General features: G+C 45.3%; 1 protein-coding gene, 1 long non-coding RNA gene and 1 pseudogene across 6 annotated transcripts in view; 2 read left to right on the top strand and 1 right to left on the bottom strand.

The window, feature by feature from the left end:
* Window positions 1-326: 326 nt before the first annotated feature.
* LOC139032554 (large ribosomal subunit protein uL6 pseudogene) lies at window positions 327-1076 on the top strand (annotated as a pseudogene).
* A 4357-nt stretch (window positions 1077-5433) lies between these two features.
* AP3M2 (adaptor related protein complex 3 subunit mu 2) overlaps window positions 5434-21512 on the top strand; it is a 33583-nt gene continuing 17504 nt past the window's right edge. For 4 of the 5 annotated variants that reach the window (XM_070459738.1, XM_070459741.1, XM_070459739.1 and 1 more), the window contains exons 1-8: window positions 5665-5762; window positions 7210-7547; window positions 12185-12356; window positions 13390-13527; window positions 18440-18525; window positions 18772-18905; window positions 20470-20677; window positions 20937-21081. In XM_070459738.1, coding sequence (XP_070315839.1) covers window positions 7275-7547; window positions 12185-12356; window positions 13390-13527; window positions 18440-18525; window positions 18772-18905; window positions 20470-20677; window positions 20937-21081 — 1156 coding nt within the window. In that variant the 5' untranslated portion in view covers window positions 5665-5762; window positions 7210-7274. Of the gene's footprint in view, window positions 5567-5664; window positions 5763-7209; window positions 7548-12184; window positions 12357-13389; window positions 13528-18439; window positions 18526-18771; window positions 18906-20469; window positions 20678-20936; window positions 21082-21512 lie in introns of those variants that run through there. The other variant, XM_070459742.1, reaches the window with a different exon arrangement.
* On the bottom strand, window positions 13889-18835 carry LOC139032559 (uncharacterized). The gene is made up of 3 exons (XR_011485081.1): window positions 18745-18835; window positions 18042-18571; window positions 13889-17415 (listed from the first exon to the last, which is right to left on the bottom strand). It is a non-coding gene; the product is annotated as an uncharacterized lncRNA (long non-coding RNA).

Genomic DNA, 21512 nt, shown 5'->3' on the forward strand with positions numbered 1-21512 from the left:
TACTGGAGTGGGATCTTCCCAACCCAGGAATTAAACTGCATTGCAAGCGGATTCTTTACCAACTGAGCTACCAGGGAAACTCTTATGGCATAAAGCAAAGAGTAAGTGCCTCTTGATGCAAATGAAAGAGGAGAGTGAAAAAGCTGGCCTCAAGCTCAACATTCAAAAAACAAAGATCATGGCATCCGGTCCCATCACTTCAAGGCAAATAGATGGGGGAAACAATGAAAACAGTGACAGACTTTATTTTCTTGGGCTCCAAAATCACTGCAGATGGTTACTGCAGCCATGAAATTCAAAGACTCTTGCTCCTTGGAAGAAAATCTATGTCCAACCTAGACATCATATTAAAAAGCAGGGACAAGCTCTTTGCCGCATCTACTGCGAGACGGAAGACCATTCTCAGCAATCAGACTGTTGACATCCCAGAAAATGTCGACATTACCTTGAAGGGATGGACAGTTATCGTGAAGGGCCCCAGAGGCACCCTGCAGAGGGACTTCAATCACATCAATGTAGACCTCAGTCTCCTTGGAAAGAAAAAGAAGAGGCTCCGTGTTGACAAATGGCAGGGAAACAGAAAGGAACTGGCCACTGTTAGCACAATCTGTAGTCACATACAGAACATGATCAAGGGTGTTACACTGGGCTTCCATTACAAGATGAGGTCGGTGTATGCCCACTTCCCCATCAACGTTGTTATTCAAGAGAATGGTTCTCTTGTGGAAATCCGAAATTTTGGGGGTGAAAAATACATATGCAGGGTTCGAATGAGGCCAGGGGTTGCCTGTTCAGTATCTCAAGCCCAGAAACATGAGTTGATTCTTGAAGGAAATGACATTGAACTTGTGTCAAATTCAGCTGTTTTGATTCAGCAAGCCACCACAGTTAATAACAAGGATATCAGAAAATTTTTGGATGGTATCTATGTTTCTGAAAAAGGAACAGTTCAGCAGGCTGATGAATAAGATCTCAGTGATCCTGCTGCAGAAACAAGATAGCAGATGGTTCTATGGACTCAGTTGTGATATTTTAAAGAGACAATAAAAACTCTTGATTTGAAAAAAAAATAAAATAAAAAGCAGAGACAATACTTTGCTGACAAAGGTTCATCTAGTCAAAGCTATGGTTTTTCCAGTAGTCATGTATGGATGTGAGAGTTGGACCATAAAGAAAGCTAAGCATTGAAGAGTTGATGCTTTTGAACTGCAGTGTTGGAGAAGACTCTTGAGAGTCCCTTGGACTGCAAGGAGATCAAACCAGTCCATCCTAAAGAAAATCAGTCCTGAATATGCTTTGGAAGAACTGATACTGAAGCTCCAAACTCCAATACTTTGGCCACCTGATGCAAAGAACTGACTCATTGGGAAAAACCCTGATGCTGGGAAAGACTGAAGGCAGGAGGAGAAGGGGACAACAGAGGGTGAGAGATGGTTGTATGGCATCACTGACTCAATGGACATGAATGTGAGCAAGCTACAGGAGCTGGTGATGGACAGGGAATCCTGGCATCCTGCAGTCCATGGGGTTGCAAAGACTCGGACATGACTGAGCGACTGAACTGAAGTGATCTGTATGTCATTCCCAGTCACCTAATTTATCGCTTCCACTCACATTCTGCCTTTGGAAACCGTAAGTTTGATTTCAAGATCTGTGAGTCTATTTCTGTTTTCTAAATAAATTCATTTGTATCTTTTAAAATTATATTCCACATATAAGTGATATCACCTGATATTTGTCTTTGACTTACTCCATTTAGTACAATAATCTCTAGATCCATTCCTGTTGCTGCAAACAGCATTATTTCATTCTTTTTAATGGCCGAGTAATATTCCATTGTATATATGTGCGACATCTTTATTCATCTGTTGATGGACATTTAGGTTGCTTCCATATCTTAGCCATTGTAAACTGTGCTGCAATGAACATTAGGGTGCATGTATCTTTTTGAATTATGCTTTTTCTCTGAGTATAGGATTGCTGGATCATACGGTAGTTCTATATTTAGTTTTTTTAAGGAACCTACATACTGTTCTCCATAATGGTTGTATCTCCATAATGGTTGTATCAATTTACATTCTCACCAACAGTGTAGGAGGGTTGGCATTGGTTTTTATGGTATTCATAGAAAATTTCTCAGCAGTGAGAGCCGTTAAACACTAGAATGGTTAATCAGTGGCAGCTTTAGAAAATCTTTTCCTGGAGATTTTTTTTTAAAATCATGAAATAGATTCACTATTTGCCTAGGATTTCCTGTGGTCTCTCTTAAAACCATTGGAATGTATTATGCAAGCATCCGAAGTCTGCGTTGTTTGATTTGACTCAACAAATATTTAGTGTTGGCTTATTTGTGACCCTGGGCATCACTATGACTGAATTCACACCAACTGTTCCTGCCCTCAGGGTGCCTTTCTTGCAAGGATTCCCCATCTCAACTAATGACACTTCCATCAGCATGGCTGCCCAGATCAGAAACCTATGAATCATCTTTGATGCCTACTGTCCACTACTCACTCCCAGTTAGTTTCAACCAGGATCTCTGTCCTTCTAGCTGTCACTGGGATTTGCTCACTTCTCCACCTCCCCACCACGGCTGCAGTCACAAATATCTCTCCTGTGGATTCCTGCAGTGTCTAAGTGACCTCCCTCCCCCAAGCTCGGCCTTGCCTAAATTCATCTGTAAGCACGGTATCTCTGAAATGAAAGTCGAAGGCCTTTCACTCTCCCACCTAACCCCCCACAGTGGGCTCTCCGGCTCCTGAGAGAGACAGGAGGCGGGCACCTTGAGGCACATGGCCTAGACCTCCCTGTGCGTTTGAATCCCAGCTCTGCAACTCATCTCCTTACATGACTTTCAGCAAGTCACTTACACGCTCCCTGAAGCTTTCTCAGCTGTAGAAAGGGGATCAGAGCCATGATTCATCTTAGGGTAGTTGGGAGGATCAGAGGAACCTGGGTCTTCCTCTCCTCCATGAGCCCTTAACTTCGGAGTCCCCTGACTCTGGGCCTCTCCTCTCTCTGTGCTCACTCCGAGTCATCTCAATGGTCCCATGACCGACTATCCACATCCTGACAACTCCAAATTTATGTCTCCAGCTCAGACCTCTCTCCCAGACCTGAAACTCATTTATTCTTTCCAACATCTCCACTTGGATGGCTACTAAAGGTGCAATGTTTTAAAACTTAACAATTATGACACGCAAACTATTCTCTACAGAATAGGTAGATAACAAGGTCCTACTATATGGAACAGGGAACTATACTCAATATTCTGTGATGAACCATAATGGAAACGACTGTGAAAATGAATGTCTATATATGTATGTTGCGAAGTTGCTTCAGTCGCATCTGACTCTGTACGACCCCATGGACTGCAGTCGCCAGGCTCCTCTGTCTATGTGATTCTCCAGGCAAGAATACTGGAGTGGGTTGCCATTTCCTTCTCCAAGCTATATATGTATAACTGAATCATTTTGCTGTCCAGAGGGGATTTACACAACACTGTAAATCAACTGTACTTCAATAAACTAAATAAAAGCAAACAATTATTATAAAACTCACAACCACTTGGCTCTTACTTACCCACTAATCTCATTTAAGAAAAAAAAAAATCTGCACTTTATCCCATTCCAAGTCAGCTAGTTAACTCTCTTGTGTCTAGAGCTTTCCACATGTACTCTTCTCTGCTCTTCCACCTCGATGGAATCCGTCAGTATTTATTTTTCAAGTGTTAGTTTAGATGGACTTCCCTGGCTCTAAGTCGACTCCTCCACCAGCAATGCCTGCTCCCACGTGCTCCTTGCTCATCACACCGTGTTTTTTTTTTTTCATTTGTTTAAATCTTTCATTTGTTTTTCAATATCTATTTATTTGGCTGTATTGGATCTTAGTTGCAGCACATGACATCATCACACTGGCTCTTTAGTTGTGGTTTACAGGCTCAGGAGCATGCGTCATTAGTTGCTTCTTGAGGGCTTAATTGCTCTGTGGCATGTGGGATCCTTGTTCTCAGGGATCAAACCCGCGTCCCCTGCATTGCATGGCAGATTCTTAACCACTGGACCAGCAGGGAAGTCCCACAGCCTTTTGTAATTGCTTCTCTTTTGTTTTTCCAGCTAGGCTCTCTGACAAGAGACTTGGCCTGTGATGTTACTCATTGCACCATCCCAGGCATGGGGCTTGGTACAAGGGAGGCTCTTAGTAAACATTAGTTCAGTGAAAGAGTAAAATACACCTGCAGCGGTGACAGCATCTCTGCACATTAAACACACACACTGCTTAACAACTGTGTGTAACGGCTTCCTAGCTAGTAACCATTGCTAACACTTTTCTAATTTAATCCCCACAACAACCTACGTAAGTAGGTGCTATTACTGTCTTTATTTGAGAAGTAAGGAAGTTGAAGTTTGGAGAAGTTAAGCTACCTTCTCAAGGACATAGCTGATAAGTGTTGGAGCAGGATTCAAATCCAGGCAGTCTGGCAGCAGATCCCAAACCTAATAGGATTCCGTATCATGCAGCCATTCTGAGTTGGGATTGTCTCTCCTGTTTAGCTCAAAATTAGCCAAATATCTGCCCTTAGCAAGTATGGCAAAGAACAACCCACGTCACCTTCAATAAATATTTATCATCGTCCCGCGTCAGAAGCTGCCACTCAAAGTGGAGACCAAAGCACAGGCAGGGAACGGCCTCCTCGTTCAGGTCACAACCGTCATCACCACAGCTGACCATCTTATTGAATATATCCAATGTTCAGGCGCCACCGCAAACCCTTTCCACATCCCATCCCGCGTAACAAGTAAGTTTTCGTTTAACAGATCTTGAATCTTTTGACTTCTATCGCATGTTTTTCTGGGTAAGCCAAACTTAAATCGTCAGCGATCCAGTGCAATTTGGAGAAATAACTGCCCAACCCTCTCATTTTCAGATCTGGGAACTGGGACTCTGAAAGGTGAAGGGCCTTGCCCAAGGTCGAGCAGGTGGCGGTCCAACTAGGGCTGGAAGAGGCCTTTTGGATTCAGCTCCAGAGCTCTGGACTCGGCGCTGCACAACCAACCACATTTCCTCTACTCAAGGTACGTAAGTGAAACGGCACCGCGTCTCTTTTTAAACGCACTTGTTTAACGGACAGCAGTTACTGCTAGGTAGAGAGCAGTTACTGCAGCTCACGGCTCATCATCTATGATATGCTGTTCCGTACATCGTGCCCTGGAAGTCACACTTTCTCCGCATCCTTTTCCTGGCGTATCCCTCGGTTACGCAGGTGGCTTCGCAGCGCGCCGGGGCCTTTTGTGACTGGGTGATCAAGAGGAGCCAGGAGGGCGGCAGGCGGTTCGCGACAGCCAATCAGGACTCAGAGACCCGGAGCTGCACCAATCAGAGGTAACCGGGGCCTGAGCCAGGGCGAATCGGGAGCTCGAGCCCGAGAACAGGGCGCGCGGCGGCCCGCGGTCAATCAGAGCGGAGGACGAGGCCCAATCGGCGGCCTCCGGACCTGGGTAGCGGGCGTGGGGAGGCGGGGCCTGTCCGCGCGGCCGCAAGGTGGGCTCCGCGAAGAGCGAGCGGGGTAAGGAGCGCGGACCGCCCGGGCCGGGGTGGGGCTGGGCGCGCGGCGGGGGCGTGGGGTCACGGGATGCGGCCGGAGCGACCCTCGGAGCTGTATGATGCCGCGGGGAGAGGCGAGGGGCCGAGTCCCGGGCTGGGGAGGTGGCCACTCTGGCCGGAGGGGTCGGAGGAGGAACCCTGTTGCCATGACGACGCAGGTGCGCGGACTGGCGACCCTTCTCAATCTCGGATCGTGCAGCCGGTGGACACCCGGCTCCAAGCGGCCTCCATCCTCCCAAGCGAAAATAACCCGCTTTGGCCAGCCGCCTCTGCGCCCCCACAGCCTGGCTTTCCGCCGCCCCCTCCCTCTCGCCGGCTGGTCGCGGGCAGAGGGATTAAGCTCGCCCTGCGGGGCTCTTGGTTAACAGCAGGCCTTTGCCGTTTGACCACCTGGACCAGCTGGGGTCCAGCGCGGCCGCCTTGTTCCGGGGACTGGCATTAGAGATGCCGCCGCCTGAGGGACCTGGGGGATCCCCTAGAGGGATTTTTTTTTTATTTTAAAGGCATCTAATATAGAACCGTGTGCATAACAAGGACTTAAGAGAATGGGGTCTGACCGAGTAAATAAAGACCACAGTGACAGCTCCATTCCGTGGATCAGAGCTGTCCAGTAGAAACAGGCAGTGACCCACATACTATGTAATGTTACATGTTCTACTAACCACATTAGAATGTTATATCTTGTATTTATCCAGTATATCTAAAGCATCAATATTAAATAAATCAATAAGTTAATATTAATAATTGATTTAATTAATTGATGTTAAATTATTGGTAAACAGCCTTGAATTTAAAAAATTTTTTATTTTGTATTGGGTGTAGCTAGTTAACAGTGTTGTGACAGTTTCACATGTTTCCATTCTCCCCCAAACTCCCTTCCCAACCAGGCTGCCACATAACATTGAGCAGAGTTCCATGTACTGTACAGTAGGTCCTTGTTACCCGTTTTAAATATAGCAGTGTGTACATGTCCATCCCAAACTCCCTGTTCTTCCCCCTACCTGTTCCCGCCGGCAACCCTAAGTTTATTGTCTCAGTGAGTCAGTCTTTAAACACAATGCTTTTCCATAGAAAGCCTTCAAAATCTGCTGCATGTCTTCTATTCACATCTCAGTTTGGACCAGCCACATTTCAAATGCTCAATGGCCCCGTTTGGCCAGTGGCTACCAAATATGATGATGCAAACGTAACCATTTCTTATATGTGAGTTGTCGCCACATACAGGGCACCTCCGTGTTCTTTGAAGCCTTTTTGTATACAAGAAGACAACGTTGTGCAAGGAGGCAGCAGAAACATGAGGCAAGGTCTCTTTTTCTCCAGGAGCTCCCAGTTCGCTTGAGAAAGTAGACACTCAAAAATTAAGTCGATTTTTAAATGAATATGATTCAGACAGTATTAAAGATAACTGTACAGTATATAATCAACTGACAAATGAGATGGCTGTTAATTACCCTTGGGCATCCTAGGGAGGGACACTTCTGGCTCCTGCAGTGGTGGAAGATTGAATCTAGTCTTAAAAGATGGGCAGGAAAGCTTGGGCTGCTGGACCGATGCGGAGGGGGCTTTGGTTGACTGCAACTGACCATACCTTCTCTTATTTTTCAGAGCTGAGCATTTGCAGAGGCTTTCAGACTGGAAAAGACTCTCCTCGCTCACTGACGGCCTCCACCATGATTCACAGTCTTTTCTTGATCAACTCCTCTGGAGATATTTTCCTGGAGAAACACTGGAAGAGTGTGGTCAGCCGTTCTGTTTGCGATTACTTTTTCGAGGCACAAGAGCGAGCGACAGAGGCTGAAAATGTCCCTCCGGTTATCCCCACCCCGCATCACTATCTCTTAAGTGTTTACCGTCACAAGATCTTTTTCGTGGCTGTGATCCAGACGGAGGTGCCGCCTCTGTTTGTCATTGAGTTCCTCCACAGGGTAGTGGACACGTTTCAGGTGCGTGAATGTGAGGAGGTTCATCCATGGACCTTATAAAGTGTCTTTGTAGTTTTGTTTCCATGGTTTTCAGCCTCAGTTAAGGAGCTAAAAGGGCTTCCTTGATAGCTCAGTTGGTAAAGAATCTGCCTGTAACACAGGAGACCCCGGTTTGATTCCTGGGTCGGGAAGATCCCCTGGAGAAGGGATAGGCTACCCACTCCAGTATTCTTGGGCTTCCATTGTGGCTCAGCTGGTAAAGAATCCACCTGCAATGCGGGAGACCTGGCTTTGATCCCTGGGTCAGGAAGATCCCCTGGAGAAGGCAGAGGCTCCCCACTCCAGTATTCTTGGGCTTCCCTTGTGGCTCAGCTGGTAAAGAATCCACCTGCAATGCGGGAGACCTGGGTTTGATCCCTGGGTCGGGAAGATCCCCTAGAGAAGGGAGAGGCTCCCCACTCCAGTATTCTGGCCTGGAGAATTCCATGGACCATATAGTCCATGGGGTCGCAAAGAGTCGGCATGACTGAGCAACCTTCACTTTGACTTTAAGGAACTAAAAAAGAAATCACAGCTCTGACATTGCTCACTTCCTCTCCCATCTTATAAGATTCTTGTTTCTGTTTATTGAATGGGTTGTATCTTGAATGACAGACTGTACAGTTTTGAACCTGTGGCCTGAGAAAGTCACTCTACTTAGTATGATTGTATGAACTTATTTCAGTTCTAGAGACTGGAATTGTCCTACGTTTTGTTCACAAAGCTAAGGAGTTTCAATTTTTTTTTAAGGCTTTTGTCAGGTTGGTTTATTTACCCCCCTTGGTTCTTGTATCATCATAACAAAGATTTGGAATGGTGGGTTAATTATAGCTCAAGCAGGCAGGATTTCTCACCTCTTGTCTTGTCATAGCAAGGATTTGAAACAACAGACTAGTTTCAGCTCAGTGACAGCTCAAGAAGACAGAACTTTTATTAAACCGACAGCAGAGATAGTCTGCTCCCAAGATGTGGGAACAGACCAACCCCAAAGGAGAGGCTCAATTTTTTTATTTTTATGGAAAACTTGATGTTAACCACTGTGAACAGCATTGCTTTGAGTTGCATCAAAAACTGATGCCTGTGGAAAGATATTTTTAAACTAGAAGAACCTAAATAATGCTTGTTTCATTCTCGCTGGCAGGGGTAATTTGGGAACCCACCCTTCAGCTTGAGTTTGTGCTCACCCACAGCATATGAGTACTAAAGATGGGCCTCGTCGCAAGCTTAGCACTTCTGTAAAATTTAAGGGATATATTTTCCAAGACGCAGTTTTCCCTTGGAGAGTTTTTCCTTCAGGAATAGATTTGGAGATCTTGGGGGCACTGGGGGGCTGGTCGTGCCAGGATGTCAGCACCTGTTACAGGACAGGATTTCAGGCAGCCTAGACTCTGGATTCAGACAGTGGCATCCTCTCCCTAAAAGAATTGCTCAACCTCTCATGGTTGTGGTTATTTGCATAACTCAATGATACATGAGAATCAAGGGTCCTCTGGTTTAACTTTCGTGTCATGTGAAGTCCGGAATTAGTCACATGAATACAGACATTGTGGTATTGGAGAGGAGAAGGAGGATCCAGACCTTCTGACAAACATTAAAAAGCAAATCAAAGAGTCCTTTCATTTGCGCTTATAAATATGTGATCACATGTTTGGAACAGCTTTCATCCAAAGAATGAGCATATATTTAATTCCCGCCCCTGCCAGTCTTTCTGGTAGTATTCTTCTGGGATTCCAGTAGCATATTAGTTCCTTCACACGGTGAGAACCTGAGAATTATAAACCCCAGTACGTGGAAGAAGCAGACAAGCCCAGAAGTTATGATCTTCAGCTGCTCAAGCAGGGCCTTGTTAGGATTTCCACACAGGATATTTCACCCCGTTAACGGTCGCTCCATATCTCTATAGAGATGTTATGTAACTTGTTGCAAGAGAGGAAGTGAAGAAAGTTGTTTAATCTACTTGGAACCACAGAGGAATCGGGGTAAACAGTGAAGTGGCTGCTTTAGAAGGCTGGGACTTCACAGCTTGCCAGTTTGGAAGGATTTGTTAGAAGTCCTTAAATGGACGCAACCTGATTTGAATGTCTTATGTGATGTGTGTTCTCTGGCTTCTGTTCTTTCTCTGGCGCTGGGCTGTGACCGAGGAGCCCCCGCCGTGGAAGTGCACACGTGTTGCTGTAGCACTGTCCCCTTCCAGCTGCTGATTGATGAAATCACATTCTCCCTGATTTAGAAAATCAAGGGAGGTGTTTTTAAAAATTTATTTTATTGACGTATAGTTGATTTGCAGCATGTTAATTTCTGCTGTATAGCAAAGTGAATTCAGTTTTATATATGTGTGTGTGTGTGTGTGCGTGTGTGTATGCACATTTTTTCATAGTTTTCCACTATGGTTTATCACAAGATATTGAATATATTAATAGTTCCCTGGGCTATACAGTAGGACCGTGTTGTTTATCCATTCTCTATGTAGTAGTTTGTATCTGCTGATCCCAACCCCCAAATCCACCTCTCTCACAGCTCACCTCCCCTCTAGTCTGTTCTCTATGTCTGTGAATCTGTTTTTGTTTTATAGATAAGTTCATTTGTGTTGTATTTAAGATTCCACATATAAGTGATGGTTTAGTCACTAATAAGTTGTGTCCGACTCTTGCAACCCCATGGACTGTAACCTACCAGGCTCCTCTGTCCATGGGATTCTCCAGGCAAGAACACTGGGGTGGGTTGCCATTTCCTTCTCCAGTATAAGTGACATCATGTGATATTTGTCTTTCTCTGTCTGACTTATTTCACTTAGTATGATAAGGTCTGGGTCTATCCATGTGGCTGCAAATGGCCTTATTCAGTTCTTTTTTCTATGGCTCAGTGGTATTCCATTGTATAGATGTACCACATCTTTATCCAGTCACCTGTTGATGGATACTTAGGTTGCTTCCATGTGGCGACCGTTGTGAATAGTGCTACTATAAACATAGGGGTGCATGTGTCTTTTTTGAATTACAGTTCTGTTTGGGTATATGCCCAGGCATGGGATTGCTGGATCATATGGTAGTTCTAGTTTTACTTTTTAAGGTCCTGCCATTCTGTTCTCTGTAGTGGCTGTACCAATTTTACATTCTCACTGACAATTTTAGAGGATTCCATTTTCTCAAGTGAGGAGTTTTATTTTTCAAAATGAAATCACTCATGAGAAGGACATGTGTAGCTTTTTTCCCCCCTTCAATCTTCATTTTTTAAAGAAAAAAATATTTTTGTTGTAGAAACACATTGCTGACTCCTAAGTGCTCTTGGTTATTGGAATGTGTCTGATAGTTGACATCATTCTGATGTAATTTAGGTCACCTCTGGAGTCTGTGTTCAGTTTTGGATGTCATCATTTGAGGAGACTATTAGAAAATTAGGACAAATTCAAAGAAATGGCAAGAAAGTGAAACAGTCTAGAAACCTTATGGTAGCATGAACAGGAGCAGGACCAGACGGGGAGTCTGGCCCTGAGAAGAAAAACTGAAGGCAAATGTCCTGGCCCTCTGATCACTGAGGGGCTGTTACGTAAACTTGTTCTGTAAGGCACATCTAGGAAGCAGGGTTCAGTTTAGCCAAAGAAAGGACTTTCTAAGGATCAGCACTGCCCATGAACAGAATGGACATGCTTAAAAAGGGTGCATTTCCCATCAGAGGATGAATTCTTAGAGGACTGTCTGACCGTCTGAGAGGCCCAGCAGCAGAAGCACTGACCTTGTCGAGAAGGGCACGCCGAGTGCCTACAGGCCTTCCTCTCTGCATCATTTCATCAGGTGCACCACAGTTTATATGGTGCTTTATAGTTTACAAAGCACTTTCACACATGTTCTCATTTAATCCATCATGCTTCGTTGTTAGAACCCTGTGCGTCCACGCATGGTATTATCCAGATTATACTACTAGAGATCTCAAGTCCTAATTAGTTAGCATGAATTAATCTAGTAGGTGACAATTAAGACTATTACCCAGGCCTTCTGATTTGGAATTCAGTGCTTTTCCCACAACCCAGACAATTTAGTGTCTAAGTTTAGCCTTTCTTAATAAAGGGACAAAGTGTTATTAGAATCCTAGCATCTTAGAAAAAGGGTGATCCAAAGAGATTTTCTGGTGTGCTAGCTCACACCCCTCATTTCATTTCTCTCTCAGTTCTTACTTGCTCCATGAATGTTGAGCACAACATTAAGAGTTAATAGCACAACAGTAAGAGTTAAAAAATTTTGGGGCCCAGTGAACACTGTATCAGGTATTATCATTTCACATGGTTCTTTCAAATTCATGTTCAAAACCACGTAATAGTCTAGACTCAGTTTTGTATTCTTCATATTAGTTAAAGAAACTAACCCAAAGGGATTAAATGACTCACTTTAGTATATGAAAGAAGTTATTAGTGATACTTGTGTTATAATCCAGTCTAGTTTTCTTTCCACCAAACTGGGCTGCCTAAGAGAACCAGGGTTATGCTTCATCCCCTTATTGTGGAAGAAGGTCCCAGAAACGCTGCGTAAACACACGTGGACAGGACTCGATAATCTCTGAGTGCGTTCCTTCACCCATCGCAGTCTCTGAGTGATAAATGTATCCATGTACTGTGTTTGCATCAGGATTATTTTGGAGTCTGTTCAGAACCAGTGATAAAAGACAACGTGGTCGTGGTTTATGAGGTGCTGGAAGAGATGCTTGACAATGGCTTTCCATTGGCTACTGAGTCCAACATCCTCAAAGAGCTGATAAAGCCGCCCACTATCCTTCGGACCGTTGTCAACACCATCACAGGTACTAGAGGGGCCCCACGGGTGGTGGCCGCCATCCTGGGTGTGGCTTGGTCCTGGGTTGTGCCCGTTTCGAGTGCTTGTTTTGGGGGATCTCAAATGTCCAGGTGCTTTTCATTTTGTTCTTTGTAGTCTTTAGTATAACCTGAAATAAAATTTTTTTGTGTGTGTAGAAAATATTCTGATTTCAATGACACAATAAACTCTTCTCCTTTTAAAAGGAATTTCCCCTGGGCTCCCCTTATGGTCCAGTGGTTTAAAATGTGCCTTGCAATGCAAGGGACACCGGTTAGACCCCTGGGCTGGGAAGATTCCACATGCCCCGGAACAACTAAGACCATGCCCCAGAACTGCTGAGCCTGCGTGCCCTAGAGCCTGTGCTCTGCAGCAAGAAGCCATTGCAATGAGAAGCCCATGCACTGCAGGGAAGACCCAGCACAGCCAAAAAATAAAATAACCGAATCTTTAATAATAATAATCTTGTTTCTTCCTGATTACAGAAGAAGCACATGATTATTGTAGAAGGTCAGAAATACAGAAAAGCACAAAGAACATGAAATAAGCTCATAAACATTTTTAACATACAGTGTATATATATCTTTTTATCTTCTTTGGTGAGATGGATAATGTATGGACAGGTGGAATTTTTTAAAATGAGTTATAATGCTGTTTTTACCCATGAAATTTTTATATCAATGTGTAGATTAATGTCCCTACTGAAAGCCAATGCATTATTTAAGCTGCAAGCTATTGGGCAATTTGAGAGACCAAGTTCAGGTTACTTTCAAAACCAAAATGATATGATATCTGTTTCTCGGGTAACTTTTTAACCTGTATTCTGCCTGAGCAGACACACCAACTGGGGACAGGCTTTTTAAATGGACTAGGTTACCAAGATAGAAGTTGGGAAAACTATAATCACTATTTTGGAAAAATTCTTCAAGCAAGCATGTAAATAGTGGATGAATAGAAACTTTTAGGGATATGTTCTCTGGTTATTAGGTAATTGGTTACATCTAATTACAATATTGTCTCAGGAAGCACCAACGTGGGCGACCAGCTTCCCACTGGGCAGCTGTCCGTGGTACCTTGGCGACGAACGGGGGTGAAATACACCAACAATGAGGCCTATTTTGATGTGATTGAAGAGATTGATGCCATCATTGACAAATCAGGTTGGTGCTTTCAGCCAGTTTACAGAACTGTGAAAATAGAGGCCCCTTTCAGACAGTGCTCACTAGTTATCAGAATTATCCCCCATTTAAGGTCATTCATTTAACTTAGTGTCTGCTTTGTCAAGCATTGTGTATTAGGACTGGACTGAAATATCATGATGTAGATGATGTGATCATACATGTAGAAACTCTAAAGACTCCAGCCTAACACTGTGAGAACTAATAAATGTAATACAGTTGCAGGATACAAAATCAACATATAAAAATCAGTGATGTTTCTATACACAGACAATGAACTATCTGAAAAGGGAACTGAGAAAACAATCCCATTTACAATAGCAACAAAAGGAATAAAATACTTAGGAATAAACTTAACCAAAGATACTTATACCCTGAAAATTACAAAGTGTTGATGGAGGAAATTAAGAACAGATAAATGGAAAGATGATATATTTTCATGGATTGGGAGAATTAGTATTGTTAAAATGTTTGAAATATGCAAAGACATCCTCATCAAAATCCCAAATGCTGTCCACACCAGTATCTCAATGGCATTCTTTATAGAAATAGAAAAAAACAAAACTCATATGGAACCACAAAGACCTCAACTAGCCAAAGCGGTCTTGAGCAAGAAAGAAGCTGGAGATGTCACAATTCTAGATTTCACAATATATTATAACATTTGGTAATCAAAACTGTAAGGTGGACTTCCCTAGTGGTCCAGCAGTTAAGAATCCACCTGCCAGTGCAGGGGACATGGGTTCGATCCTCAGTCCCGGAAGGTCCCACCTGCTGAGGGGCAACTAAGCCCTCAGGCCAAAACTGCTGAGCCCATGTGCTGCAACTACTGAAGCCTGCACGCCTGGAGCCTGCGCTCCACAACAAGAGAAGCTGTGTGATGAGAAGCCCATGCATCGTGACTGGAGAGTAGCCCCTGCTCGCCACAGCTGGAGACAAGTCTGCATGCAGCAGTGAAGACCCAGTGCAGCCAAAACTAACAAACAAATATGAAAAACAACTTATGGTGAGGTCATAAAAATAGACATATACACCAGTGAAGCAGAATAGAAGGCTCCGCAATAAATCTGTCAACGGGTCTTCAACAGGCGTGCCAAGAACACGCGATGGGGAAAGGCTAGTCTCTGCAGGGGCTGGTGTTGGGAAAACTGGATGTTCACATGTAGAAGAATAAAATCACCCTTAATCTCACGCCACACACAAAAGTCAACTCACAGCATATTAAGGGCCTAAATGTAAGACCTGGAACCATAAACCTACTAGTAGAAAACATAGGAACAGACCTTCTTGACGCTGGTCTGGGCAATAGTTTTTTTTTTTTTTTTTTCAAGATATGGTCCCAAAAGCAAAGGCTTCAAAAGGAAAAATAGACCAATAGGATTGTATCAAAATAAAATCCTCCATACAAGAAAGGAACCAGTCAGAGGAGAAAGACAGCTTACGGATGAGAGGAAATATACGCAAACCATATGTCAGGTAAGAGGTTAATATCCAAAATACACGAGGAACTTATACAATTCAATAGCAAAAAAAAAACCAGATAATCTGACTAAAAAAGTGGGCAAAGGATCTGAAAGCAGCACTAGTGGTAAAGAACCCGGCTGCCAATGCAGGAGACTTAAGAGACATGGGTTCAATCCCTGGGTCAGGAAGATCCCCTGGAGAAGGACGTGGCAACCCACTCCAGTGTTCTTGCCTGGAGAATCCCATGGACAGAGGAGCCTGGTGGGCTACAGTCCATGGGGTCGCAAAGAGCCAGATGACTGAAGCGACTTAGCACGCAAAGGATCCGAAGAGACATACTTCAGAAAAGCCATACGAATGGCCAGCAGGTAAATGAAAAGGTGCTCAGTGTCACCAGTCATCGGGGAAAAGCAAGTCAGAACCACTTCATATCAAAAAGACAAAAGACACAGCAAGTGTCAGCAATGATGTGGAGAAAGGGGAACCCTGTGCACTTGCTGGGAGAAATGTAAATTGGTGCAGCCACTGTGGAAGCTGTAAGGTAAGGGAGGTGGAGAAGCCGAGGTTCAGAAAAAGAACAAGACCAGCACTTTACAGGAACAGATCACCTTTAATGAGGTGAGAAGGGGCAGCAGTCAGATTAGCAATCTGTCGCGCTAATCCAAGAAAAGAGTAAGTATATATAGGCATGTATGTAGAAAGTTACCGTCTCAAGGGGGCCTGTTCTTCTCCAAGGTTGTTCAGAGTAGTTATGTCTTAAACGACTGGGGCAAGGAATTTTGGAGATCAGCCAGAGGCTGGACCAGCTGGGAGCTGGGCGTAAGGTCCATTTTTTCCTTTGGGTGAGAATTCTTTTATTTTGAGAGTTCTATTCTTTTGCATAGAATGGTGGGGAGGACCTGGAGGGGAGTTTTAACTCCAGGCTATTTTGAGCCATGTAACTTTCCTTCAGAAAGAGTATGGAGGTGCCTGAAAAAACTGAAACTCCCTAATAATCCAGCAGTCCCACTCCTGGGTCTAGATCCAAAGGAAATGAAATTAGTATCTCGGAGAGATGTGTGCACCCCCCGTGTTCACAGCGCATTGTTGGCAGTAGCCAAGACTCGGAAACAAAGTGTCTGTTGATGGCTGATGGATGAAGATGTGAGGCAGATATCCTCACACACAGGAATATCACTCGGCCATGTGAAGAAGTAAATCCTGCCATCTGTGAAAACACAAGTGAACCTGGGGGATGTGATGCTGGGTGAAGGAAGCTGAATGCAGAAAGACAAACGTGGCGTGATCTCATGTAGAAAAACCTGCGGACCAGTGGCCGGGCTCACTTTATATGTGGAATCTTCAACAGTCAGGTCCATAGAAGCAGACAGTAGAAGGTGGCTAGACCTGGGTTCAATCCCTGGGTTGGGAAGATCCCCTGGAGAAGGGAAAGGCTACCCACTCCAGTATTCTGGCCTGGAGAATTCCATGGACAGAGGAGCCTGGTGGGCTACAGTCCATGGGGTCGCAGAGTCGGACACGAGTGAGCAACTTCCACTTCACCAGGAGTGGGGAGGATGGGAATGGGGAGAGGTTGGTGAAAGGTGCCAAGCTTCAGTTCTGCATGATGAAGAAGTTCTGGAGATTTAGTGCACAGCATGGTGACTACCGCCATGTACTTTCTTTTCCATGTTATTGAGTGTAACTGACAAAATTGTAAGGCATTCGGAATGTTCATTATGCTGATTTGATTTACACATACATTGTGAAAGGATTACCCCCCCAGCTAGTTAAATTATCACAATTTATTTATTTATTAAATTATCTGTCACCTCACAAGTATATTGTCTACTTGAAATTTACTCAAAGGGAAAGTTTTAAGGGCTGTCACCACAAAAACCCAATGAACTGTGTGAGGTGATGGACGTGTTAGCTTCATCATGGTGATCACTTCACAGGGTGTATGTGTATTAACACATCAAGTCATTCACCTTAACTGTGTACAGTTTTTTATATTTGTTGACTGTACCTCAACAGCGCTGAAAAAAAGCCATAGAAAAGCATGATGCAGACCCGTGCTGGGCTCACATTTTCAGTGGTTTTACCCTCTCAAGTGGAAAGGTAACAAACTGATCTCTTGTTGATGAGATTTCCTTTTGGAAGTATTTGACTCTCAGTTGTCGGGGCAGAACTGAAGTTTAATCACAAAATTCAGAGAGTCGTCTTCTTTTCTGTCCATTCAGAGAGGTTAACACAACTACAAGTCCTTAGAGTGTGGAAATTTACAGAAAGTTCTCTTCACATGAGCAAACTCATTTATCCAGCAAGTGCTTACGGAGAATCCATGATGCTGTAGCTGAGCACCAGGTGGTGGGCATGTGATGGTGACTAAGACGGAGCCTGTGGCTGCAGGAAGCTTCTGAAAGTCTAGTGAGGGGGCGAGAAAGGGAAAAAGAGAGGTCCCCTCCCACCCTTACCTAGTATAAAGCTCACGAATGCTTCATCAGTAGATTGAGTAGGAGTTAGTACAGGCTGCATGGATCTGGGAGCAAAGCAGGTGCAAACACTTTTAAGAAGAGTGAAATATTGTTGGGAAATTAAGTATCTCAGGATGACTGGACTGAGACACATAAAGAAAGAAAAGTAACTGATGAGGCTTTAAAACCAAGTAGGCACAGCAGCTTTTCATATTATCCTCTAACTGGAAAGGCCCCCAAATGTCCATCAGTAATAGAAAAGATGAACAAATTTCAGTGTGATTATACCAGGAGAAGAAGAGCAAGAAAACCAGAAAATAGGAGGGGTTAAGAGAAAGGAACACTTAAAAGAAAGAAGTGGTTGCAGGGGCTGCAGTAGAGAGAGCCTGTGAACTGAAGACCAAAGTGTCAGTTCCATTTGGCATCAGAGCTCCTTGGGGGCCCGTGAAGTGAATATACTGTCCATGGAATTCTCCAGGCCAGAATACCGGAGTGGGTAGCCTTTCCCTTCTCCAGGGGATCTTCCCAACCCAGGGATCGAACCCAGACCTCCTGCATTGCAGGCGGACTCCTTACCAGCTAAGCCACAAGGGAAGCCCTTGGTTCCTGCAGGGAGAGCAGTTTCTGATGTGAATTCAGTGTTCTGAACCATTGGTCAGGATAGCAGTGTTGTGTTTGATTCTGGCACTAGACTGAAGGCTCCTCCGGGCTAACAGTCTCACCAGTCTTTATCCCCGCTGCTTCATCAGAGTGCCCTGTATTTGCTGCGCAGTGGATAAAGGTCTGCGAGGACAGATGGATTGGGTAGATGATTCGGATGGATGGATGGACAGAAGGAAGAATGGGGGAGGGGGAGGAAGGAAGGAAGGAAATGGGATGGGAGGGGAAGAGAGAGCTAAGGAGGGAGGGAGAAGTTAAGTTAGTTGGGAAGGACACAGAGGGTCTCACTTTCTTCCTGTCTCATCCCGTCTCAGGGTCTACCATCACTGCCGAGATCCAGGGGGTGATCGACGCCTGCGTCAAGCTGACCGGAATGCCCGACCTGACCCTTTCCTTCATGGTAAAATCCTGGGCCGGAGAACTAGTCCCTGGGAAATTAGATGCTTCTGGAAAGACAGAGCGGCAGGAGAGGAGGGAACCGGAAGGGATGGTCAGGGCCAGCAGCAAAGCTCACGGGCGGCCTTGGATTGCCCTGAGTAACAGCAGAATGTGTGCATGTGTTTTCGTGAAAGCAGCGCCTAAGTTACTTTCCTGAAAGACGCGTGGTTCTAATTCCCACCTGTGGCTGTTGCTTGGTGTTGCCCAGAACCCCAGGCTGCTGGACGACGTCAGCTTCCACCCCTGCGTCCGCTTCAAGCGCTGGGAGTCGGAGCGCATCCTCTCTTTCATCCCCCCGGACGGCAACTTCCGCCTGCTCTCCTACCACGTCAGCGCGCAGAAGTAAGCGGCTCACGTACCTGAGGGTGGAGTGCGTGCATGCGTGCGTGTGTGCGTGCGTGTGTGCGTGCGTGCGTGGTTTGGAAACAGTATCCACAGCGATGGAGATCTCAGGCTCTGGAGTTACCTGGGCTCCAGGTAACTAATAAGGTAACGTCAGGTGAGTTGTTTTTCCTTTCCATGTCTGTTCCCTTATCTAGGAAAGCTGAAGTAATGAAAGTAACACGTAATGAAGTAAGGGGCTTCCGTGGTGGCTCAATGGAAAAGAATCTACCTGCCAATGCAGGAGACGCAGGTTCAATCCCTGGGTCCGGAAGACCCCCTGGAGAAGGAAATGGCCACCCACTCCAGCATTCTTGCCTGGGAAATCCCATGGACAGAGAAGCCTGGCGGGCTACAGCCCACGGGGTCACAAAAGAGTCGGACACGACTGACTAAACATCAACAGTAAAGTAATAAGTAACTTGAAAATAGTAAAGGTGCCTTGTTATGAGGGTTACATAAGAAACTCTAAATAGTGGCTTCCGCACAAAATAAGTGCTCATTACGTTTGCTGCTGTTTGTTTTGTTATTACTGTGTGCCTAAACAGGAATGTTTTTTTCCTCAGATTGGAATCTGAGAACACCCGTATTTCAATCCCTTTCACTGGCCCAAAAAGCAGTGAATGGTACTGTGAAGAACCATACGATTCAGTCATTTGGGGTCGTGAGCATTCTCTTTACTGTGGGCTCTTGAGTCCTTTTGGGGGAAGGCGTAGAGCAGATGTGTAGACTGAAGAGAGCTTTGGACCTCTCAGCCACTGAGGCCTTCCTGTGGGATTCGGAATAAATAATTTGGGGAAACGTCTGAGTGCTTGAGAGCAAAGGCTCTGGAATCAGACTGCCCGTACTTAAGCCCCACCTGCAGTACTGATGATACGTGACCTTGGCAAGTTACTGAATAGTTAACCTCGGTTAAGTATAAGGACATCAGTATTAATGACATCAGGACAGAAGCAATGCCTGCCTCATACTCACAGTGAGGATTAAATGAGTCATCAAGGGAAAACCTGTAGGGTCGTGCTGGCCCCAGGAAGTAGTACTTCACAGACGCCAAGGATGGTTGCAAGTTTAGTATCACCCTGTAGTTTCTCTGTTCTGACAGAGATGCCGACCCCATCCCTTAGGGGTTTTTGTAAGGATCAAGTCAAGTTAAAAGCGCTGTCATGAATTTGTAAAAGCCCCATGAGGTATGAATGTTAGTCTCCCAAGTGCAAGTAATTATCAGTCACATGCAAAACGTTAAAACAGGGAAATGTGATTTCTGTTTGCCGTGCCTTTTTCTCAGAGTCTTTGGTTTTGTTGCTATCATTCTAAGAGTCATTAGATGGGTTAGTTGACTCACTAGTCGACATCTTGGATTCACAGAAAGAAAACGATCCAAGGCGTCCAGAGGGTTTTTCTCTGCATGCTCTGTAAGACTAGGGAGGAGGTGAGGGAGAAAAAGCTGCTGGCAGAGCAGGAAAGGGAAAAGTGGCGTCTTTCCAAACGTTGACGATGTGGGCTTTTCGTCTCCTCTCTTTTCCAGCCTGGTGGCGATTCCAGTGTACGTTAAACATAACATCAGCTTCCGGGACAGTAGCTCGCTCGGCCGCTTTGAAATAACCGTGGGGCCTAAGCAGACCATGGGGAAGACCATAGAGGGGGTGACCGTCGCCAGCCAGATGCCCAGAGGCGTCCTGAACATGAGCCTCACGCCGTCTCAGGGGACACACACGTTTGACCCAGTCACCAAGGTAGGAGAATACGCAGGGGGCTCAAGTTGCCCATGTTCAAAACAGCAAGAGCTCTGCAGTACCCCTTTCTGGCTTGTGGAAAGGCGAGCTTGACCAAAGGGACGTGGTTGAGGGCACTGAGATAATTCACAGTAACAAGTAGCATTCTCTTCTGGGAAACCCCCAGGAGGTCATAAGAACACAGTGAAACAGGTCTCTGAGCTCAGGCATCTCAGATGCAGTTTCCACCATAACTTCCTTCTTTTTTCTCTCTTTGGAGATGCTATCTTGGGATGTAGGAAAAATAAATCCCCAGAAGCTCCCAAGTTTGAAGGGAACCATGAGTCTCCAGGCCGGAGCTTCCAAACCGGATGAGAACCCCACGATCAACCTGCAGTTTAAGATCCAGCAGCTGGCCATTTCTGGTGAGTGACGCCCAGCTCAGGGATGGGGAGGTGGGGGCCCAAGGCGGCGATGTCACAAAGCCCCCTGGCCACTCCCTGTCCAGAGAGTTGGGTTTCATTAGCTGATATGTGATCTTTAGTCAGGTCTTTCCCAGCACGTTCCTGGAGGAAGTCTGTGACCCTCCATCAGTATTGGAGATGGAAGTGCTTATGAGCCGTTGAGTCACCCTGGGGGCGCTGGTTGGGGGGGGGGGGGGTCCCAGGGTCTTCAGTACGGGGATGTATCTGCATTCTCAGCTGGTGAGTGAAAAGAATTCCCCTCCTTTCTGCAAATTTCAGAAGATTTCACGTGTGCTGTGATCATTTGGAATGCTCGGCTGACCTGAGTTATCAACTATAGTTTACACCCCACTACCCAGGGTGATATCAAGACTTAAGTTACCTCTCTGCAG

This window comes from Odocoileus virginianus, chromosome 32 (genome assembly GCF_023699985.2).
Source record: "Odocoileus virginianus isolate 20LAN1187 ecotype Illinois chromosome 32, Ovbor_1.2, whole genome shotgun sequence".
NCBI lineage: Eukaryota > Metazoa > Chordata > Mammalia > Artiodactyla > Cervidae > Odocoileus > Odocoileus virginianus.